General features: G+C 46.3%; 1 protein-coding gene across 1 annotated transcript in view; it reads left to right on the forward strand.

Annotated features, from left to right (window-relative positions):
- Nucleotides 1-18,329, forward strand: part of SPATA5 (spermatogenesis associated 5) — a 488,555-nt gene that overhangs the window by 13,843 nt on the left and 456,383 nt on the right. The window contains 1 exon segment of the mRNA XM_030191768.1: nt 11,083-11,240. Coding sequence (XP_030047628.1) covers nt 11,083-11,240 — 158 coding nt within the window.

Raw genomic sequence — 18,329 nt, forward strand, 5'->3', positions numbered from 1 at the left:
CCGAGGAAGCGACGGCTGGATTCTACGTCCTCCTCGTCGGTGCTGGGGAGCTCCGGTGACATGCTTCGGAAGAAGTCGAAGAAGCATCGACACCGGTCTCCTCCCCGCGTCGGCACCGAGAGCTCTGGGTTGCCGAGGGAGTCGGCACCCAGCAGGCATCGGCACCGAGAGGACCGCTCACCCTCTGTTCAGGAGGTGTCGATGCGCTCCACTCTGGACAGCCCGGAACAGCCTTCACGCCCGGAACAGGTTCTGACGTCGACGCCTGCATCGACCTCCATGCCTCTCTCTGCAGCCGCTCTGAACGAGAGCCTCCGGGCCGTTCTCCCAGAGATTCTGGGAGAGCTGTTGCGCCCTACCCCTCCGGTACCGGCGGTGCTTGCGCCTCCGGTACCGTCGAGCGTGGCGCCGGCTGGCCCATCGCCCGGGGTGAGGTCCCCGACGTCGGTACCGCGTGCGGTGCCGACTGCGGCCACCTCCCAGGAAGGCTCCCCGACTACGTCGGCGGAGGGAGCTTCGCCGATGCGGGCGAGGGAGTCTACCTCTCGACGCCCCCATCGTGGACGTGACTCCACTGAGTCGAGCCGGGCGAGGTTGCAGACACAGGTTCGTGAACTTGTGTCTGACACCGAAGGTGAGGCCTCGTGGGAAGAAGAGGAAGACCCCAGATATTTCTCTGACGAGGAGTCTGAGGGTCTTCCTTCTGATCCCACTCCCTCCCCTGAAAGACAGCTTTCTCCTCCTGAGAGTCTGTCTTTCGCTTCCTTTGTCCAGGAGATGTCTACGGCCATCCCCTTCCCGGTGGTTGTGGAGGACGAGCCCAGGGCTGAAATGTTTGAGCTCCTGGACTATCCTTCTCCACCTAAGGAAGCGTCCACTGTTCCCTTGCACCATGTCCTGAAAAAGACATTGCTTGCGAACTGGACCAAGCCATTAAGTAATCCCCACATTCCTAAGAAGATCGAGTCCCAGTACCGGATCCATGGGGACCCAGAGCTGATGCGCACCCAGTTGCCTCACGACTCTGGTTGTGGATCTGGCCCTAAAGAAGGCTAAGAGTTCTAGGGAGCATGCTTCGGCGCCCCCGGGCAAAGACTCTAGAACCTTAGACTCCTTTGGGAGGAAGGCCTACCATTCCTCTATGCTTGTGGCCAAAATCCAGTCTTACCAGCTCTATACGAGCATACACATGCGGAACAATGTGCGGCAGTTGGCGGGCTTGGTTGATGCGCTCCCCCCTGAGCAAGCCAAGCCTTTTCAGGAGGTGGTCAGGCAGCTAAAGGCGTGCAGAAAATTCCTGGCCAGAGGGGTGTATGACACCTTTGATGTTGCGTCCAGGGCCGCTGCTCAAGGTGTGGTGATGCGCAGGCTCTCATGGCTGCGTGCCTCCGACCTGGAGAATAGACTCTAGCAGCGGATTGCGGACTCGCCTTGCCGTGCGGACAATATTTTTGGAGAGAAGGTCGAGCAGGTGGTAGAGCATCTCCACCAGCGGGACACCGCATTCGACAAGTTCTCCTGCCGGCAGCCTTCAGCCTCTACCTCTACAGGTAGAAGATTTTTTGGGGGAAGGAGGACTGTTCCCTACTCATCTGGCAAGCGTAGGTACAATCCCCCTTCTCGACAGCCTGCGGCCCAGGCTAAGCCCCAGCGCGCTCGCTCTCGTCAGCAGCGTGCGCCTCAGCAAGGCCCCGCGGCTCCCCAGCAAAAGCAAGGGGCGAGCTTTTGACTGGCTCCAGCAGAGCATAGCCGACATCCAAATGTCCGTGCCGGGCGACCTGCCGGTCGGGAGGAGGTTGAAAGCTTTTCACCAAAGGTGGCCTCTCATAACCTCCGATCAGTGGGTTCTGCAAATAGTCCGGCAAGGATACACCCTCAATTTGACCTCAAAACCTCCAAATTGTCCACCGGGAGCTCAGTCTTACAGCTTCCAGCACAAGCAGGTACTTGCAGAGGAACTCTCCGCCCTTCTCAGCGCCAATGCGGTCGAGCCCGTGCCATCCGGGCAAGAAGGGCTGGGATTCTATTCCAGGTACTTCCTTGTAGAAAAGAAAACAGGGGGGATGCGTCCCATCCTAGACCTAAGGGCCCTGAACAAATATCTCGTAAAAGAAAAGTTCAGGATGCTTTCCCTGGGCACCCTACTTCCCATGATTCAGGAAAACGATTGGCTATGCTCTCTGGACTTGAAGGATGCCTACACACACATCCCGATACTGCCAGCTCACAGACAGTATCTGCGATTTCAGCTGGGCACACGTCACTTCCAGTACTGTGTGCTACCCTTTGGGCTCGCCTCTGCGCCCAGGGTGTTCACAAAGTGCTTGGCTGTAGTAGCAGCAGCACTTCGCAGGCCTGGGGGTGCACGTCTTCCCATATCTCGACGATTGGCTGGTGAAGAACACGTCCGAGGCAGGAGCCCTGCAGTCCATGCAGATGACTATTCGCCTCCTGGAGCTACTGGGGTTTGTGATAAATTACCCAAAGTCCCATCTTCTCCCAGCACAGAGACTCGAATTCATAGGAGCTCTGCTGGATTCTCGGACGGCTCGCGCCTATCTCCCAGAGACGAGAGCCAACAACTTGTTGTCCCTCGTCTCGCGGGTGCGAACGTCCCAGCAGATCACAGCTCGGCAGATGTTGAGATTGCTGGGCCACATGGCCTCCACAGTTCATGTGACTCCCATGGCCCGCCTTCACATGAGATCTGCTCAATGGACCCTAGCTTCTCAGTGGTTTCAGGCTGCTGGGGATCTAGAAGACGTGATCCACCTGTCCACGAGTTTTCTCGAATCCCTGTATTGGTGGACGATTTGGTCCAATTTGACTCTGGGACGTCCTTTCCAAATTCCTCAGCCACAAAAAGTGCTGACCACGGATGCGTCTCTCCTGGGATGGGGAGCTCATGTCGATGGGCTTCACACCCAAGGAAGCTGGTCCCTCCAGGAACGCGGTCTACAGATCAATCTCCTGGAGTTGCGAGCGATCTGGAACGCTCTGAAGGCTTTCAGAGATCGGCTGTCCCACCAAATTATCCAAATTCAGACAGACAACCAGGTTGCCATGTACTATGTCAACAAGCAGGGGGGCACCGGATCTCGCCCCCTGTGTCAGGAAGCCGTCAGCATGTGGCTCTGGGCTCGCCGTCACGGCATGGGGCTCCAAGCCACATATCTGACAGGCGTAAACAACAGTCTGGCCGACAGACTGAGCAGGATTATGCAACCTCACGAGTGGTCGCTCAACTCCCGAGTGGTGCGCCAGATCTTCCAAGCGTGGGGCACCCCCTTGGTGGATCTCTTCGCATCTCGAGCGAACCACAAAGTCCCTCAGTTCTGTTCCAGGCTTCAGGCCCCCGGCAGACTGGCATCGGATGCCTTCCTCCTGGATTGGGGGGAGGGCCTGCTGTATGCTTATCCTCCCATTCCTCTGGTGGGGAAAACTTTGTTGAAACTCAAGCAAGACCGAGGCACCATGATTCTGATTGCTCCTTTTTGGCCGCGTCAGATCTGGTTCCCTCTTCTTCTGGAGTTATCCTCCGAAGAACCGTGGAGATTGGAGTGTTTTCCGACACTCATCACGCAGGACGAAGGGGCTCTTCTGCATCCCAGCCTCCGGTCCCTGGCTCTCACGGCCTGGATGTTGAGAGCGTAGACTTTGCCTCTTTGGGTCTGTCAGAGGGTGTCTCCTGCATCTTGCTTGCTTCCAGGAAAGAGTCCACTAAGAGGAGTTACTTCTTTTTATGGAGGAGGTTTGCCGTCTGGTGTGACAGCAAGGCCCTAGATCCTCGCTCTTGTCCTACACAGACCCTGCTTGAATACCTTCTGCACTTGTCTGAGTCTGGTCTCAAGACCAACTCTGTAAGGGTTCACCTTAGTGCAATCAGTGCATACCATTACCGTGTGGAAGGTAAGCCGATCTCAGGACAGCCTTTAGTTGTTCGCTTCATGAGAGGTTTGCTTTTGTCAAAGCCCCCTGTCAAGCCTCCTACAGTGTCATGGGATCTCAATGTCGTTCTCACCCAGCTGATGAAACCTCCTTTTGAGCCACTGAATTCCTGCCATCTGAAGTACTTGACCTGGAAGGTCATTTTCTTGGTGGCAGTTACTTCAGCTCGTAGAGTCAGTGAGCTTCAGGCCCTGGTAGCCCAGGCCCCTTACACCAAATTTCATCATAACAGAGTAGTCCTCCGCACTCACCCTAAGTTCTTGCCAAAGGTCGTGTCGGAGTTCCATCTGAACCAGTCAATTGTCTTGCCAACATTCTTTCCCCGTCCTCATTCCTGCCCTGCTGAACGTCAGCTGCACACATTGGACTGCAAGAGAGCATTGGCCTTCTATTTGGAGCGGACACAGCCCAACAGACAGTCCGCCCAATTGTTTGTTTCTTTTGATCCCAATAGGAGGGGAGTGGCTGTGGGGAAACGCACCATATCCAATTGGCTAGCAGATTGCATTTCCTTCACTTACGCCCAGGCGGGGCTGGCTCTTGAGGGTCATGTCACGGCTCATAATGTTAGAGCCATGGCTGCGTCGGTAGCCCACTTGAAGTCAGCCTCTATTGAAGAAATTTGCAAAGCTGCGACGTGGTCATCTGTCCACACATTCACATCTCATTACTGCCTGCAGCAGGATACCCGACGCGACAGTCGGTTCGGGCAGTCAGTTCTTCAGAACCTGTTTGGGCTTTAGGATCCAACTCCACCCCCCGAGGGCCCTGTTTGTTCTGTTCCAGGCTGCACTCTCAGTTAGTTGGTAAATTTTTTAGGTCAATCTCAGTTATGTCCTCGCCGTTGCGAGGCCCAGTTGACCATGGTTGTTGTTTTGAGTGAGCCTGGGGGCTAGGGATACCCCATCAGTGAGAACAAGCAGCCTGCTTGTCCTCGGAGAAAGCGAATGCTACATACCTGTAGAAGGTATTCTCCGAGGACAGCAGGCTGATTGTTCTCACAAACCCGCCCGCCTCCCCTTTGGAGTTGTGTCTTCCCTTGTATTGTCTTGCTACATACTGGACTGGCCGGCTCGAGCCGGTTTCGGGCGGGAAGACGGCTGCGCGAGGACTAGCAAAGGACTTTGCTAGTGAAGATTCCGATTGGAGGGGCTGCCGTGGACGTCACCCATCAGTGAGAACAATCAGCCTGCTGTCCTCGGAGAATACCTTCTACAGGTATGTAGCATTCGCTTTGCTGCATTTGTATCCCACGTTTTCCCACCTCTTTGCAGGCTCAATGTGGCTTACATTATGTCGTAATGGCACTCACCAATTATGGAATGAGAGAACAGAATAATATACAATTAAGGTACATAAGGTATCAAAAAATTAGAAGTAAAGAAATAATCAATACATATCAGGTATGTAAAATGTAGGATCAAGAGTAACATTAGATGATAATAGTATAAAATATTTTGTACTTTTTTGGGATCTTGCCAGGTATTGGCCACTGTTGGAAACAGGATGCTGGGCTTGATGGACCTTTGGTCTTTCCCAGTACAGTATGGCAGTATTTACTTATGTACTTTCTTCTCATGTTTGGGCTTTTGCTGCCATCTGCTGCTCAGAGTGTGAATTTCACTTTCTGCTGCTGCATAATACTATTGGTCTTGTGGTTTATGAGACAGGGAGTCAGTCCAGTGTTAAGATTGTGGTTCAGTGGGTTGTAGATGAAAGGTTGCTTTATTTTTGGATCTTTTTGAATTTGGGATAGTGCTGGGAATTTGTTTTAGGGTTGTTGATTTGTCTGAAAGTACAAAAAGACCTAAATTGTTTTATATAATAAATAATAATTCCTACTATACATGTGCACATGGACAGTAGCCAGGGTTGAAGCCTTGACGATGGCGCTACTGCTCACAAGTTTCCAACTTGTGCTAATTCAACCCTTTTGTGTGTATGCTTATCTCTGTAAATGAATGTAACTTACCTTGAGCTACTACTGAAAAAGGTGTGAGCAAAATTGAAATAAATAAATAAACCACATCACTCCTTCATAATTCTTCCACTTTTCAACTCATTGCAGATTTTAAAACAGATATGCACATTATGGCTCTTCAGTAATTTAATCCTGATTATCCTTAAACCACTCTGGAGGTAGCAGTTCTGTAGGAGCAAACTCTCCAGATGGCCCTTTGAAGCATTTTCTACAAAGGTAGTGAGTGCATTCTCTGTGTAAGGACTTTTCCAGGGCAGTTTTCTGGTTTAGAAGTAGCTGCAGAATCCAGGGAGCTGTTTCTTCTTCTCTTTGGTACCCTGTCTTTACTAAAGAAGTAATTGTGGTGTCCATCCACCCTGTCTTTCAGGATGTACATAAGAGAATTCCATACTTCCGAGGGTCAGAAGGCGAATATAAAATACCATATCCAAGCAGCTCAAGGATTTGGCATTCCCCAGTTGCCATACAGGGATTGTTAAATTCAGCCCCTTAAGAGGTTCAAAAAGACTCATACCTTGGTCCCTCCCGGTCATGAGTCTAAGACTTTAATCATACTGGGAGGAGCAAACAAGAAAGCTATGCTTTTGTCCTCTGTAGCTTCCGATCAGATCTATATAGTTGACCTACTTAATGATGAAATCGTCACCCAAGCGATCAACAGGTTTGCCAAATCCCACTGCAAACTGGACATATGCCCCAACAAACTAATAAAATCCGCCCCGCAACGTTTCATAACAGACCTCACGACAAACCTAAACTACATGTTACAACAAGGACTCTTCCCTAAGGATAAAGGAAACATACTACTTACACCAATACCTAAAGGCAAATGACATAACTAACTACTGCCCAGTAGCATCTATCCCTCTGGCAGTCAAACTAATGGAAAGCATGGTAACCAAGCAGCTTACCAATTACTTAAACAAATTCTCAATATTACATGAATCACAATCAGGATTTCGATCCAACCATAGCACCGAAACAGTACTACTCACTCGCCTAACCAAATTCAAGTAAGCAATTGCAACTGGCAATAGTATACTTCTCCTACAATTCGACATGTCCAGTGTGTTTGACATGGTAAGCCATAGTATACTATTAAACATCCTAGAATACTTTGGGATTGGACTGGTTGATGGACATAACCCATACGTAATGGCTTCATCTGCTATGACTAAAGGAAAGAAAATTACCAAGGTAAGAACCTAATTTTCCCATTCCACACAAATCTGGTATAATATATGATACATATATAGTTTGGGTTCCTCTTCCCTACATGACATTTAAAGCTAGATTATTTATTTATTAGGATTTATTTACCACTTTTTTGAAGGAATTCACTCAAGGTGGTGTACAGTAAGAATAGATCAAACATGAGCAATAGGTAATTACAGCAGTAAAATATTCAAATAACAATACAAAGTATGGCATAATATACTAATTACAATGCCAACACAATGCATTAAAGGCCTGGTTGAAGCTTTCATCTGTTTCCTGAAGTAGAGATAATCTTGTGTTGAGCGGAGCCTTTCAGGCAATGCATTCCAGAGTGTGGGGGGCTACTCTGGAGAAGGCTTACTTGCGGATATCATATCGTGTAATGTCTTTGTATATAGCAGGCTGATAAAAAATATGCCTAAGAGTATTCTATGAACCATGCCTAAATTTAGGCGCAGTTTATAGAATGCGACCTGTTTTCTGCAACTATATGAAGACGAAGCCTGATGTACATGTTGATGCCTAAATTATGCATGAAACGGGCATATTCTATAATACTGCTTAAATTCTAGGAACGCCCACCCACCCATTCCTGCCCATGGCCTTGTCCCTTTTAGATCCACATCTTAGAACTTATGTGCATTGCAGTATAGGATATGCTTGGGTATGATAACTGGGATGCGGTTCCCGTTTTAGTGCAATGTTTTGCAGTTAATTTATTTTTGGAATTTAGACTAAACATCCTTAGTCTCCCTGAAGAGAATATAATGCATAAATGAAGGAATGCATTTAAGGGAGAGATCAGGGGCCCTGTTTACTAAACCATGCTAGAAGCGCATTAGCGTTTTTAGCTCATGCTAATGATTAGTGCACGCTAAATAGGAATATATGAGTGTCTCTAGCGTTTAGCCCATGCTAATTTTTAGCATGTACTAAAAACGCTAGCACATCTTAGTAGGGCCCTAATTGATTTTAAATTTTCTTTTTTACTTTAATTTTTACATTACAACTGATTTGCAACAGGATTTGACAAAGTCATTTGCCAGTTTATATATATGACATTTAGATTTTCGGATTGTGTTTGAACATTATCCATTCCTACAATTAATTTCACTTCTTCTTTCCTCCCTAATCCTACCTAGGCCTAATTGCACCCATAATTATTCATTTTCACTTCTTGTTACAAACAGTTATGATTTAATCTTCTTCTCTATCCATCTTCCCTTAAGAACAGTTGAATCCAGCTTAATTCACCACATATGTTATATTTATTTTACAAAGCCAAAGTTGTAGCATTATTTCTGGGATAAGCAGCATAAAATATATTGAACTTTTTTGGAATCTTGCCAGGTATTTGTGACCTGGATTGGCCACTGTTGGAAACAGGATGCTGGGCTTGATGGACCTTTGGTCTGTCCCAGTCTGGCAACACTTATGTACTTTGTAATCTGTTTATATAATTTTTAATATGTACCATTCATTTAATTGTTTTGTAAGCCACATTGAACCTGAGTCATTCTTGGGCTAATGTGGGGGTAAAAATGTCATAAATAAACAAACAAACAAACAAACAAGTAACTGATTCCTAAATCAATAAACATTAGCTATGCACAACACAAAAGAAAAGAAATATCCCCAGTGCAGTTTCTCATTTTATCCGGTCCGAGATTAGTACTTCCTTCCTATCCATCCAATTACAATGCTTCCTTCCTATTAATCCGATCCCAGTGCTGTTTTTCATTTCATCCAATCACAATACTTCTTTCCTATCCATCCAATCACAGTACAGTTTCTCATTTTAGCCAATCACTTGGTCCAGAACCAAAGATCTTATATTGCAACAGAACACTGGCTGGGGTGTTAGTAAGTCAGTAAGCAAGCAGTGCAGAAGAATTTAAAAACACAACTGAGATTTTTTTTTGTTCTTAACTACTTAAAATGTAGTTTAACTACTGGGCAACTACCAACTATTTTTGAGTAATTAAACTTTTTGGATTAACCACTGAAAAGTAGTTTAACTATGTAGTTAACTATTGCCCAGCATTGCCTGTTACTCATGCCCACTATTCAATTCAGTTAACAAGTCACAAAGATCAATAACCAGTCGTATTGAAAAGTGATCCAGTATCGGTACTAATATTGTGAGGACTTCCATAGATATTTTTAAACATTTGTTAATCAGAATATTGAAAGTTTCAAGTTTGCATTGTGCAGTATATGTCCAATGTGAAAATCTGATTCACTTGTCTTTGAAATAAAGCGGTTGACTTTTTTTTGCATTAGGTATCCTGAAAACAGATTATAAACTAGAAACTGGAGTTTTCTGCTGATGTCTGCATTTGGTGAAAGAGCCCACTAGCAGTTCCCTTTACTCAATGACAGATATAGCTTTGTCAGAAGGGCATTGTGGTGCATATGGCATCTGTGCTGTATTGCAATTAGTGCAATATATAAACAACTAGCTCTTCTTGGAGATTAGTCAGTAACACAGTAAATGTCGGCAGGTAAAGACCTGAACGGTCTATCCAGTCTGCCAATCAAGGTGGCAGATTTGAATTGGGCACTCTACACACAAGTTCATGATTAAACAATGGTATAGTTAATCTCTATCTCTCCCTGCCGATATTAGGGCGCTGACTGTAGAAGTTTGCCCAACACCAGTCTTACTTTCCAGCTACTGGAGTTGCCATCATAGCCCACTCCAGCCGAATCCTGATCTGGTTTTTGCCATTTACATCACCCAGACTTTAGAAGTTTGCCCAGCTTTGGTCTTACGTCTCAACCTCTGAAGCTACTACTACTTATCATTTCTATAGCGCTACAAGGCCATCAAAGTTCACTCCAGCTATGAGGTATTGAACATCCTTTCTCCGAGTACAAGCAGGCTGAATAATCCTCACAGGTGGGTTGGCGATCCGCGCCAGGCCGGGAATCCGGGCCAGCGCGGATCGCTGACCCACTTGTGAGGATTATCAGCCCGCTGTCCTCGGAGAATACCTGCTACAAGTAAGTATCTTCACTTTTTCTATATAGTGATGTTCTCCGAGGACAAGTAGGCTGAAATATTCTCACAGATGGGTCGGCGATCTGCACCGGCCTGGGAATCGGCATAAAAAATATAGCAAAAACAAAAGATTTGCCAGAGCAGCCATTGAAGAAATTTGCACACATTCACATCACACTACTGCCTTGAGCAGGATACCCAATGCGACAGTCGGTTTGGGCAGTCTGTGCTGCAGAATCTGTTTGGGGTTTAGAATCCAACTCCACCCAGCTAGGCCTGTTTTATTCTGTTCCAGGCTGCACTCTCAGACTAGTTGTATATAGTTTCAGGTTAATCTCTGTTATGTCCTTGCCATTTATTTTTTTGGGTGAGCCTGGATGCTAGGGATACCCCATCTGTGAGAATATTTCAGCCTGCTTGTCCTCACCTGTTGTAGCAGGTATTCTCCGAGGACAGCAGGCTGAATATTCTCACAATCCCGCCCACCTCCCCTTGGAGTTGTTTATGCTTTTGGACTTAACTGAAGTATGCGCTTGTGCGGCGGGCGGAAAGTCAGTCCGCGCATGCGTGGTGCGTCGTGCGCGCGCCAGAAGGCTCTGGCAAATCTTTTGTTTTTGCTGTATTTTTTTAATGCCGATTCCTGGGCTGGTTTGGATCACCAGCCAATCTGTGAGAATATTCAGCCTGCTGTTCTCGGAGAATACCTGCTATAGGTAAGTATCTTTGCTCTATGTGTTTATCCCATGCAGGCTTTAATTCTCTCACAGATGTTGGGGATAAACACAGAGGATGGATGCACAAGACTGTCTTTCTCTGTCAAATCTGTGGTGATGCTCCTTTAGGGATACAAGGGAGAAGCAGTGTGAAAGTTTCAAATAATTACTCGACCGTTGTGTGAGGCAGCAATGCGTTTTCTTGTTCTTGCTGGCAGGTCTGTACTGCGTGGCCGGTCTTTGGATTCCCCTTGGGGAAGGTTGGTCTGAGTACACCGACACAGAGGAGTCTGCAGGTCAAACCTGGGGATGGGGTCCTGGTTCAGGCTTTGCCAGGTGCAGTGCTGCAGGCAGAGGAAATCTATCTATCTCTGAGGTAAGGCATGAACTTACTTAACATTTCTAGGAAGTGAGTACATGTGAGCCCGTCAGAATCACATTAGGTAAAAAGAAACGTGAAGTGCTAGCATTCTCTGGTTAACAAATGCTTTAACAGCTAAGCTTTCAGACATAGCTTTTAAAACATTTGTTAGCCCAAACATAATGCTACGGTATTTTTTGTATACTGTATCGACCAATAGCTCTGAACAGTTTCCAGAATAATAATCAAAAATATTACATACAATTAAAAATAAAAAAAACCTAACAGAATCTGTCTAAGTTAAAATACTTCTGAAGTGACCAAAATTTCAGCTGTTTACAAAATTTCAAATAATCACGTTCCAGTCTAAGAACTGCTGGCAAATCATGAACTCATGGGCGGATGCATTTCAACTAAAACTCAACACAGAAAAAAAACACACTGTCTCATCCTCGCATCCCAATACAACACGAACAAACCCAGCAATATAAACATCCCAGATTACACCCTCCCTGTTTTCAGACAGCCTAAAAATTCTCGGAGTTACAATCGACCGAAACCTCACGCTAGAAACCCAAGCGAAAACTATAACAAAGAAAATGTTCCACTCAATGTGGAAACTCAAACGAGTAAAACCTTTCTTCCCGAGGGAAATATTCCACAACTTGGTACAATCAATGGTACTAAGCCACCTAAACTACTGTAACGGAATCTACGCGGGATGCAAAGAACAAATCATAAAGAAACTCCAAACTGCTCAAAACACTGCAGCCAGACTTGTATTTGGAAAAACGAGATTCGAAAGCGCCAAACCCCTTCGGGAAAAACTGCACTCCCAATCAAAGAACGTATTGCGTTCAAAATGTGCACTCTGGTTCATAAAATCATCTATGGCGAGGCCCCGGGATACTTGGCAGACCTCATAGACACAACAAGATCAACACACACATACTTAAATCTCCACCACCCAAGCTGCAAAGGACTTAAATATAAATCAACCTATGCATCCAGCTTCTCCTATATAAGCACACAACTATGGGACGCATTACCAAACGCCGTGAAAACAAAACATGACCTATCAAACTTCCGGAAATCACTAAAAACCAACTTGTTCAAAAAGGCATACCCCAATGATCCAGCGTAAATGCCTGGACCCTGCAACACAACGAAACTAATACTCTAAATGGACATAACTTAACTCTTCCTCCTCGATTCCCTTATGTGTCTGTCACACATGAACCTCACCCAATATCACTATGTATTTGTCATACCGGAATTGGCGATCGCCATCACGGTACTATGTAAGCCACGTTGAGCCTGCAAATAGGTGGGAAAATGTGGGATACAAATGTAACAAAAAAAATAAATAATGCTACTGCTGCAAAGCCAAAAAGCTTCTCACATGTGGAATTAAGCTTCAAAGAAGACGGAGCAGGAATAAAAAGCTAATTCCTATGCATCATCCTGCTGAAACCGTGCCTAGTCTGAAAGGAGATTAAAGAAGACAAATACTCAGAACTACTTCCTTACACAATTTTGAAAATTAAATGTTAAATTTTAAACTTTATCCTAGCAGGAACAGGAAGCCAATGTAGGGATTTTAGTAATGGCGTTACCCTGTCAAGTTTGGATTTGTAAAGCAACACTCTTGCTGCTGGAGGAGTGGCCTAGTGGTTAGGGTGGTGGACTTTGGTCCTGAGGAACTGAGTTCAATTCCCACTGCAGGCCCAGGCAGCTCCTTGTGACTCTGGGCAAGTCACTTAACCCTCCATTGCCCCATGTAAGCCGCATTGAGCCTGCCATGAGTGGGAAAGCGCGGGGTACAAATGTAACAAAAATAAAATAGATACTATTGGAGATTCTACATGGAATGTTGCTACTATTGGAGATTCTACATGGAATGTTGCTATTCCACTAGCAACATTCCATGTAGAAGGCTGCGCAGGCTTCTCTTTCTGTGAGTCTGACGTCCTGCACGTGCAGGACATCAGACTCACAGAAGCAGAAGCCTGTGCGGCCACATTGGTGATCTGCAAAGGCCGACTTCTACATGGAATGTTGCTACTATTGAGATTCTGTTGCTACTATTTGAGATTCTACATGGAATGTTGCTACTCTTGGAGATTCTACATGGAATGTTGCTACTTTTGGAGATTCTACATGGAATGTTGCTATTCCACTAGCAACATTCCATGTAGAAGGCTGCGCAGGCTTCTGTTTCTGTGAGTCTGACGTCCTGCACATACGTACAGGACGTCAGACTCACAGAAGCAGAAGCCTGCGCGGCCACATTGGTGATCTGCAAGGGCCGACTTCTACATGGAATGTTGCTACTATTGAGATTCTGTTGCTACTATTTGAGATTCTACATGGAATGTTAATGTTGCTATTCCACTAGCAACATTTCATGTAGAAGCCTGCCCTTGTAGATCAGCAACGCGGCCGCGCAGGCTTCTACATGGAATGCAGGATGTCAGACTCACAGAAACAGAAGCCTGTGCGGCCACATTGAGTGGCCTAGTGGTTAGGGTGGTGGACTTTGGTCCTGAGGAACTGAGTTCATTTCCCACTTCAGGCACAGGCAGCTCCTTGTGACTCTGGGCAAGTCACTTAACCCTCCATTGCCCCATGTAAGCTGCATTGAGCCTGCCATGAGTGGGAAAGCGCGGGGTACAAATGTAACAAAAATAAAATAGATAGTATTGGAGATTCTACATGGAATGTTGCTACTATTGGAGATTCTACATGGAATGTTGCTATTCCACTAGCAACATTCCATGTAGAAGGCTGCGCAGGCTTCTGTTTCTGTGAGTCTGACGTCCTGCACGTACGTGCAGGACGTCAGACTCACAGAAGCAGAAGCCTGCGCGGCCACATTGGTGATCTGCAAGGGCCGACTTCTACATGGAATGTTGGAATAGCAACATTCCATGTAGAATCTCAAATAGTAGCAACAGTGGAGGAGTGGCCTAGTGGTTAGGGTGGTGGACTTTGGTCCTGAGGAACTGAGTTTGATTCTCACTTCAGGCACAGGCAGCTCCTTGTGACTCTGGGCAAGTCACTTAACCCTCCATTGCCCCATGTAAGCTGCATTGAGCCTGCCATGAGTGGGAAAGCGCGGGGTACAAATGTAACAAAAATAAAATAGATACTATTGGAAATTCTACATGGAAAGTTGCTATTCCACTAGCAACATTCCACGTAGAAGGCTGCGCAGACTTCTGTTTCTGTGAGTCTGATGTCTTGCACGTACATGCAGGACATCAGACTCACAGAAGCAGAAGCCTGCGCGGCCACATTGATGATCTGCAAGGGCCAACTTCTACATGGAATGTTGGAATAGCAACATTCCATGTAGAATTTCAAATAGCACCAACAGTGGAGGAGTGGCCTAGTGGTTAGGGTGGTGGACTTTGGTCCTGGCGAACTGAGGAACTGAGTTGGATTCCCACTTCGGGCACAGGCAGCTCCTTGTGACTCTGGGCAAGTCACTTAACCCTCCACTGCCCCATGTAAGCCGCATTGAGCCTGCCATGAGTGGGAAAGCACGGGGTACAAATAAAATAAAATAATAAATAAATAACAGACTTCTACGGTCTGTGCCCTGAAAATGGCAGATACAAATCAAGGTCAGGTAACACAAAAAAGTAACTTATCTTGTTGGGCAGACTAGATGGACAGTGCAGGTCTTTCTCTGCTGTCATCTACTATGTTATAACTGAATCCTAGGTAAAGAATTCTTAGAAAGACCCAAGTATAACGACTTGCAATAAGCAATTCAAGAGCATATCAAAGCATGAACAATTTTTTGTATGTCTAAAGAAAAATAGGACTAAATCCAATGTATTAAATAAACACAGCTGAAAAAATACAGACAAGATTAAATGTTTAATTTCAGAATCTCCTTTTACTGAAGGAACCAGATCTCTAGTCTATGAACCTTAGATTGAAGCTTAATCGTTTTACGACACAAAGTTATTCAAAGTTGTTAAATCGCAAGAGGATTGTGAAAAATTACAAGAAGACCTTACGAGACTGGGAGCCTGGCTGTCTAAATGGCAGATGACGTTTAATGTGAGCAAGTGCAAAGTGATGCATGTGGGGGAAAGAGGAACCCGAATTATAGCTACGTCATGCAAGGTTCCACGTTAGGAGTCACGGACCAAGAAAGGGATCTAGGTGTCGTTGTTGATGGTACGTTGAAACCTTCTGCTCAGTGTGCTGCTGCGGCTAAGAGAGCAAATAGAATGTTAGGTATTATTAGGTAAGGAATGGAAAACAAAAATGAGGACATTATTATGCTTTTGAATTGCTCCATGGTGCGACCGCACCTCGAATATTATGTTCAATTCTGGTCACCGCATCTCAAAAAGATATAGTGGAATTAGAAAAGGTGCAGAGAAGGGCGACAAAAATGATAAAGGGGATGGGACGACTTCCCTAGGAGGAAAAGCTAAAGTGGCTAGGACTCTTCAGCTTGGAGAAAAGTCGGCTGGGGAGATATGATAGAGGTCTATAAAATAATGAGTGAAGTGGAAAGGGTAGACGTGAAGCATCTGTTTACTATTTCCAAAAATACTAGGACTAGGGGGCATTCAGTGAAGCTACAAAGTAGTAAATTTAAAATAAATCAGAGAAATGTTTTCTTCACTCAACATGTAATTAATCTCTGGAATTCATTGCCAGAGAATGTGATAAAGGCAGTTAGCTTGGCTTGGTTTAAAAAAGGTTTGGACGGCTTCCTAAAGGAAAAGTCCATAGACCATTATTAAAATGGACTTGGGGAAAATCCACTGCTTATTTCTGGGATAAGCAGCATAAAATGTTTTGTACTTTTTTTTGGATCTTGCTAGGTATTTGTGACCTGGATTGGCCACTGTTGGAAACAGGATGCTGGGCTTGATGCTCCTTTGGTCTGTCCCAGAATGGCAATACTTAGCCCCCCCACGCCTTAGTAAAAGAGACCCTGAGTTTATTGGAACTCAGCTGCTACAATCTCTCTATATAAAATGCACCTCCAACGTTCTAATGTAGGCGGAAGCCAGAAGCCGGAAGTAGTGTGTAGTTGTGTAGTTGTGTAGATCGCTGTTTGCCCATGAGTGTCTGCCCCGCCCTCGCGTCACAACGTGATGACGTCGAGGGCGGAGCAATGACACTGAATCGCATCGCTCACCCTACGCACGTCACATGCAACAGCTGACCAACCACAGGTGGAAGGGCGGGTGCACAGCGGCAAATCAATGGGGCAGGGGAGACAGGAGATTCGCCGGGTGCCTGGAAGGGGGGGCATGGCCCAGGGAGAGAACAGCATCGGTGGGGGCAAAGGAAAAAGGAGAATCGCAGGGTGGCTGGAGGGGGGCCACAGGAAAAACTAGAATCACTGGGTGTCTGGAAGGGGGGGGGGCAGGGGAGAGAGGACAATCGGTCGGTGACTGGAGGGGGAGCCGAGGAGAGAGGAGACTTCCTGGGTGGCGGGAGGGGGGGGGCAGGGGAGAGAAGAGCATCCCTGGGTGGATACAGTGGGGGGCAAGAAAAAAGGATAATCGCTGGGAAGCTGCAGGGAGAGCAGGGGAGAGTGGAGAATCGCTGGGTGGCTGCAGGAGGAACAGGGGACAGAGCAGACACTCGCACCCAGCAGTCTCACTCTGTCACAAACACATTCACTCTCTTTCTCTCACATACACTCTCAAACATACACAAAAACCTTGCTAGCGCCCGTTTCATTTGTGTCAGAAATGGGCCTCATTTACTAGTATGTAGATAAAAGCTGCATAGTATCATGTGGGATGGCCTGAAACTGAAGGCTGGGTGTCTCCGGTGGTCCTGTGATAGTAACATAGTAAATGACGGCAGGAAAAGACCTGCATGGTCCATCCAGTCTGCCCTACAAGATAAACTCATATGTGCTACTTTTTGTGTATACCTTACCTAGATTTGTACCTGTCTTTTTCAGGGCACAGACCGTGTAAGTCTGCCCAGCACTATCCCCACCTCCCAACCAATGGCCCCGCTTCCCACCACCGATGCTGCCACCCAATCTTGGCTAAGCTCCTTAGGATCCATTCCTTCCGAACAGGATTCCTTTATGTTTATCCCACGCTTTTTTGAATTCTGTTACCGTTTTCATTTCCACCACCTCCCGCGGGAGGGCATGTCTAAGTAAAGTATGAGTGGCCTTCATACAGAAGAAATGGTGGTTGGGAGGGGAGATCGAAAATGGCGTGGGTGGGGGGGGGGAACAAAAGCAGAGGGGGCCAGGGCTAAATCTGTGGGGGCTCATGCCCCCGTGGCCCCACCTAGCTACGCCCCTGCCGCACAGGGGCGTTCTAAGGCCACTCTAGGGGAGTCTTCATGATATTTTTGATTGACAAATAGAGACGGTGCCACTGGCCTCAGGGGGAGGGAAATTTACTGTGAGGAAAATTTTCAAAGCCACATATACAAGTAAATAGTAATTCAGTTCACCAAAAATTGCTAGATCATGCGTGTGGGATGCAGGCATCCAAGAGGTTCAGCACATGACCGTAAAACGGCATGTTGAGCGAGGCCAGTGCTCCGTCAAGTGCAGAAATCTGTCTCTGACAGTGACCACAGGTAACTAGGAAATACCTGGCAGATCTTAAAGAGTAGATTCATTCCTTGTTTGTACACTCCAGGGATAAGCAGTGGCTTCCTGTGTGTACCCAACCCTTCATTATTTATGCCTTTTAAATCCAGCAATGCTGGATGCCTTGACCACATCCTCTGGCAACAAATTCCATGGCTTAACTGTCTGTCGACTGAAAAGTATTTCCTCTAACTTGTTTCCAATCTGCTGCTAATTTCATGGTGTGTTCTACAGTCTTGGAACTATTTGAAAGGGTAAACAACTCTTCATTTTGTACTTATCCCACCCCACTCGTGGTTTACTAAACCCTATATCATTTCTCCGTTTTTTTTCTTCCCCTCACTGAAGAGTCCTAATCAGTTTAGCCTCTCTTCATAGAAAAGCTGTTCCTTTCCCTTAATCATTTTTGTAGCCATTCTATTTACCTTTTTTCTAGTTCTGCTATATATAAATTATTATTATTATTTTTTTAGATGGGGTGACCAGGAATGCACACA

Source organism: Microcaecilia unicolor, chromosome 2 (assembly GCF_901765095.1).
Source record: "Microcaecilia unicolor chromosome 2, aMicUni1.1, whole genome shotgun sequence".
NCBI classification, from domain to species: domain Eukaryota; kingdom Metazoa; phylum Chordata; class Amphibia; order Gymnophiona; family Siphonopidae; genus Microcaecilia; species Microcaecilia unicolor.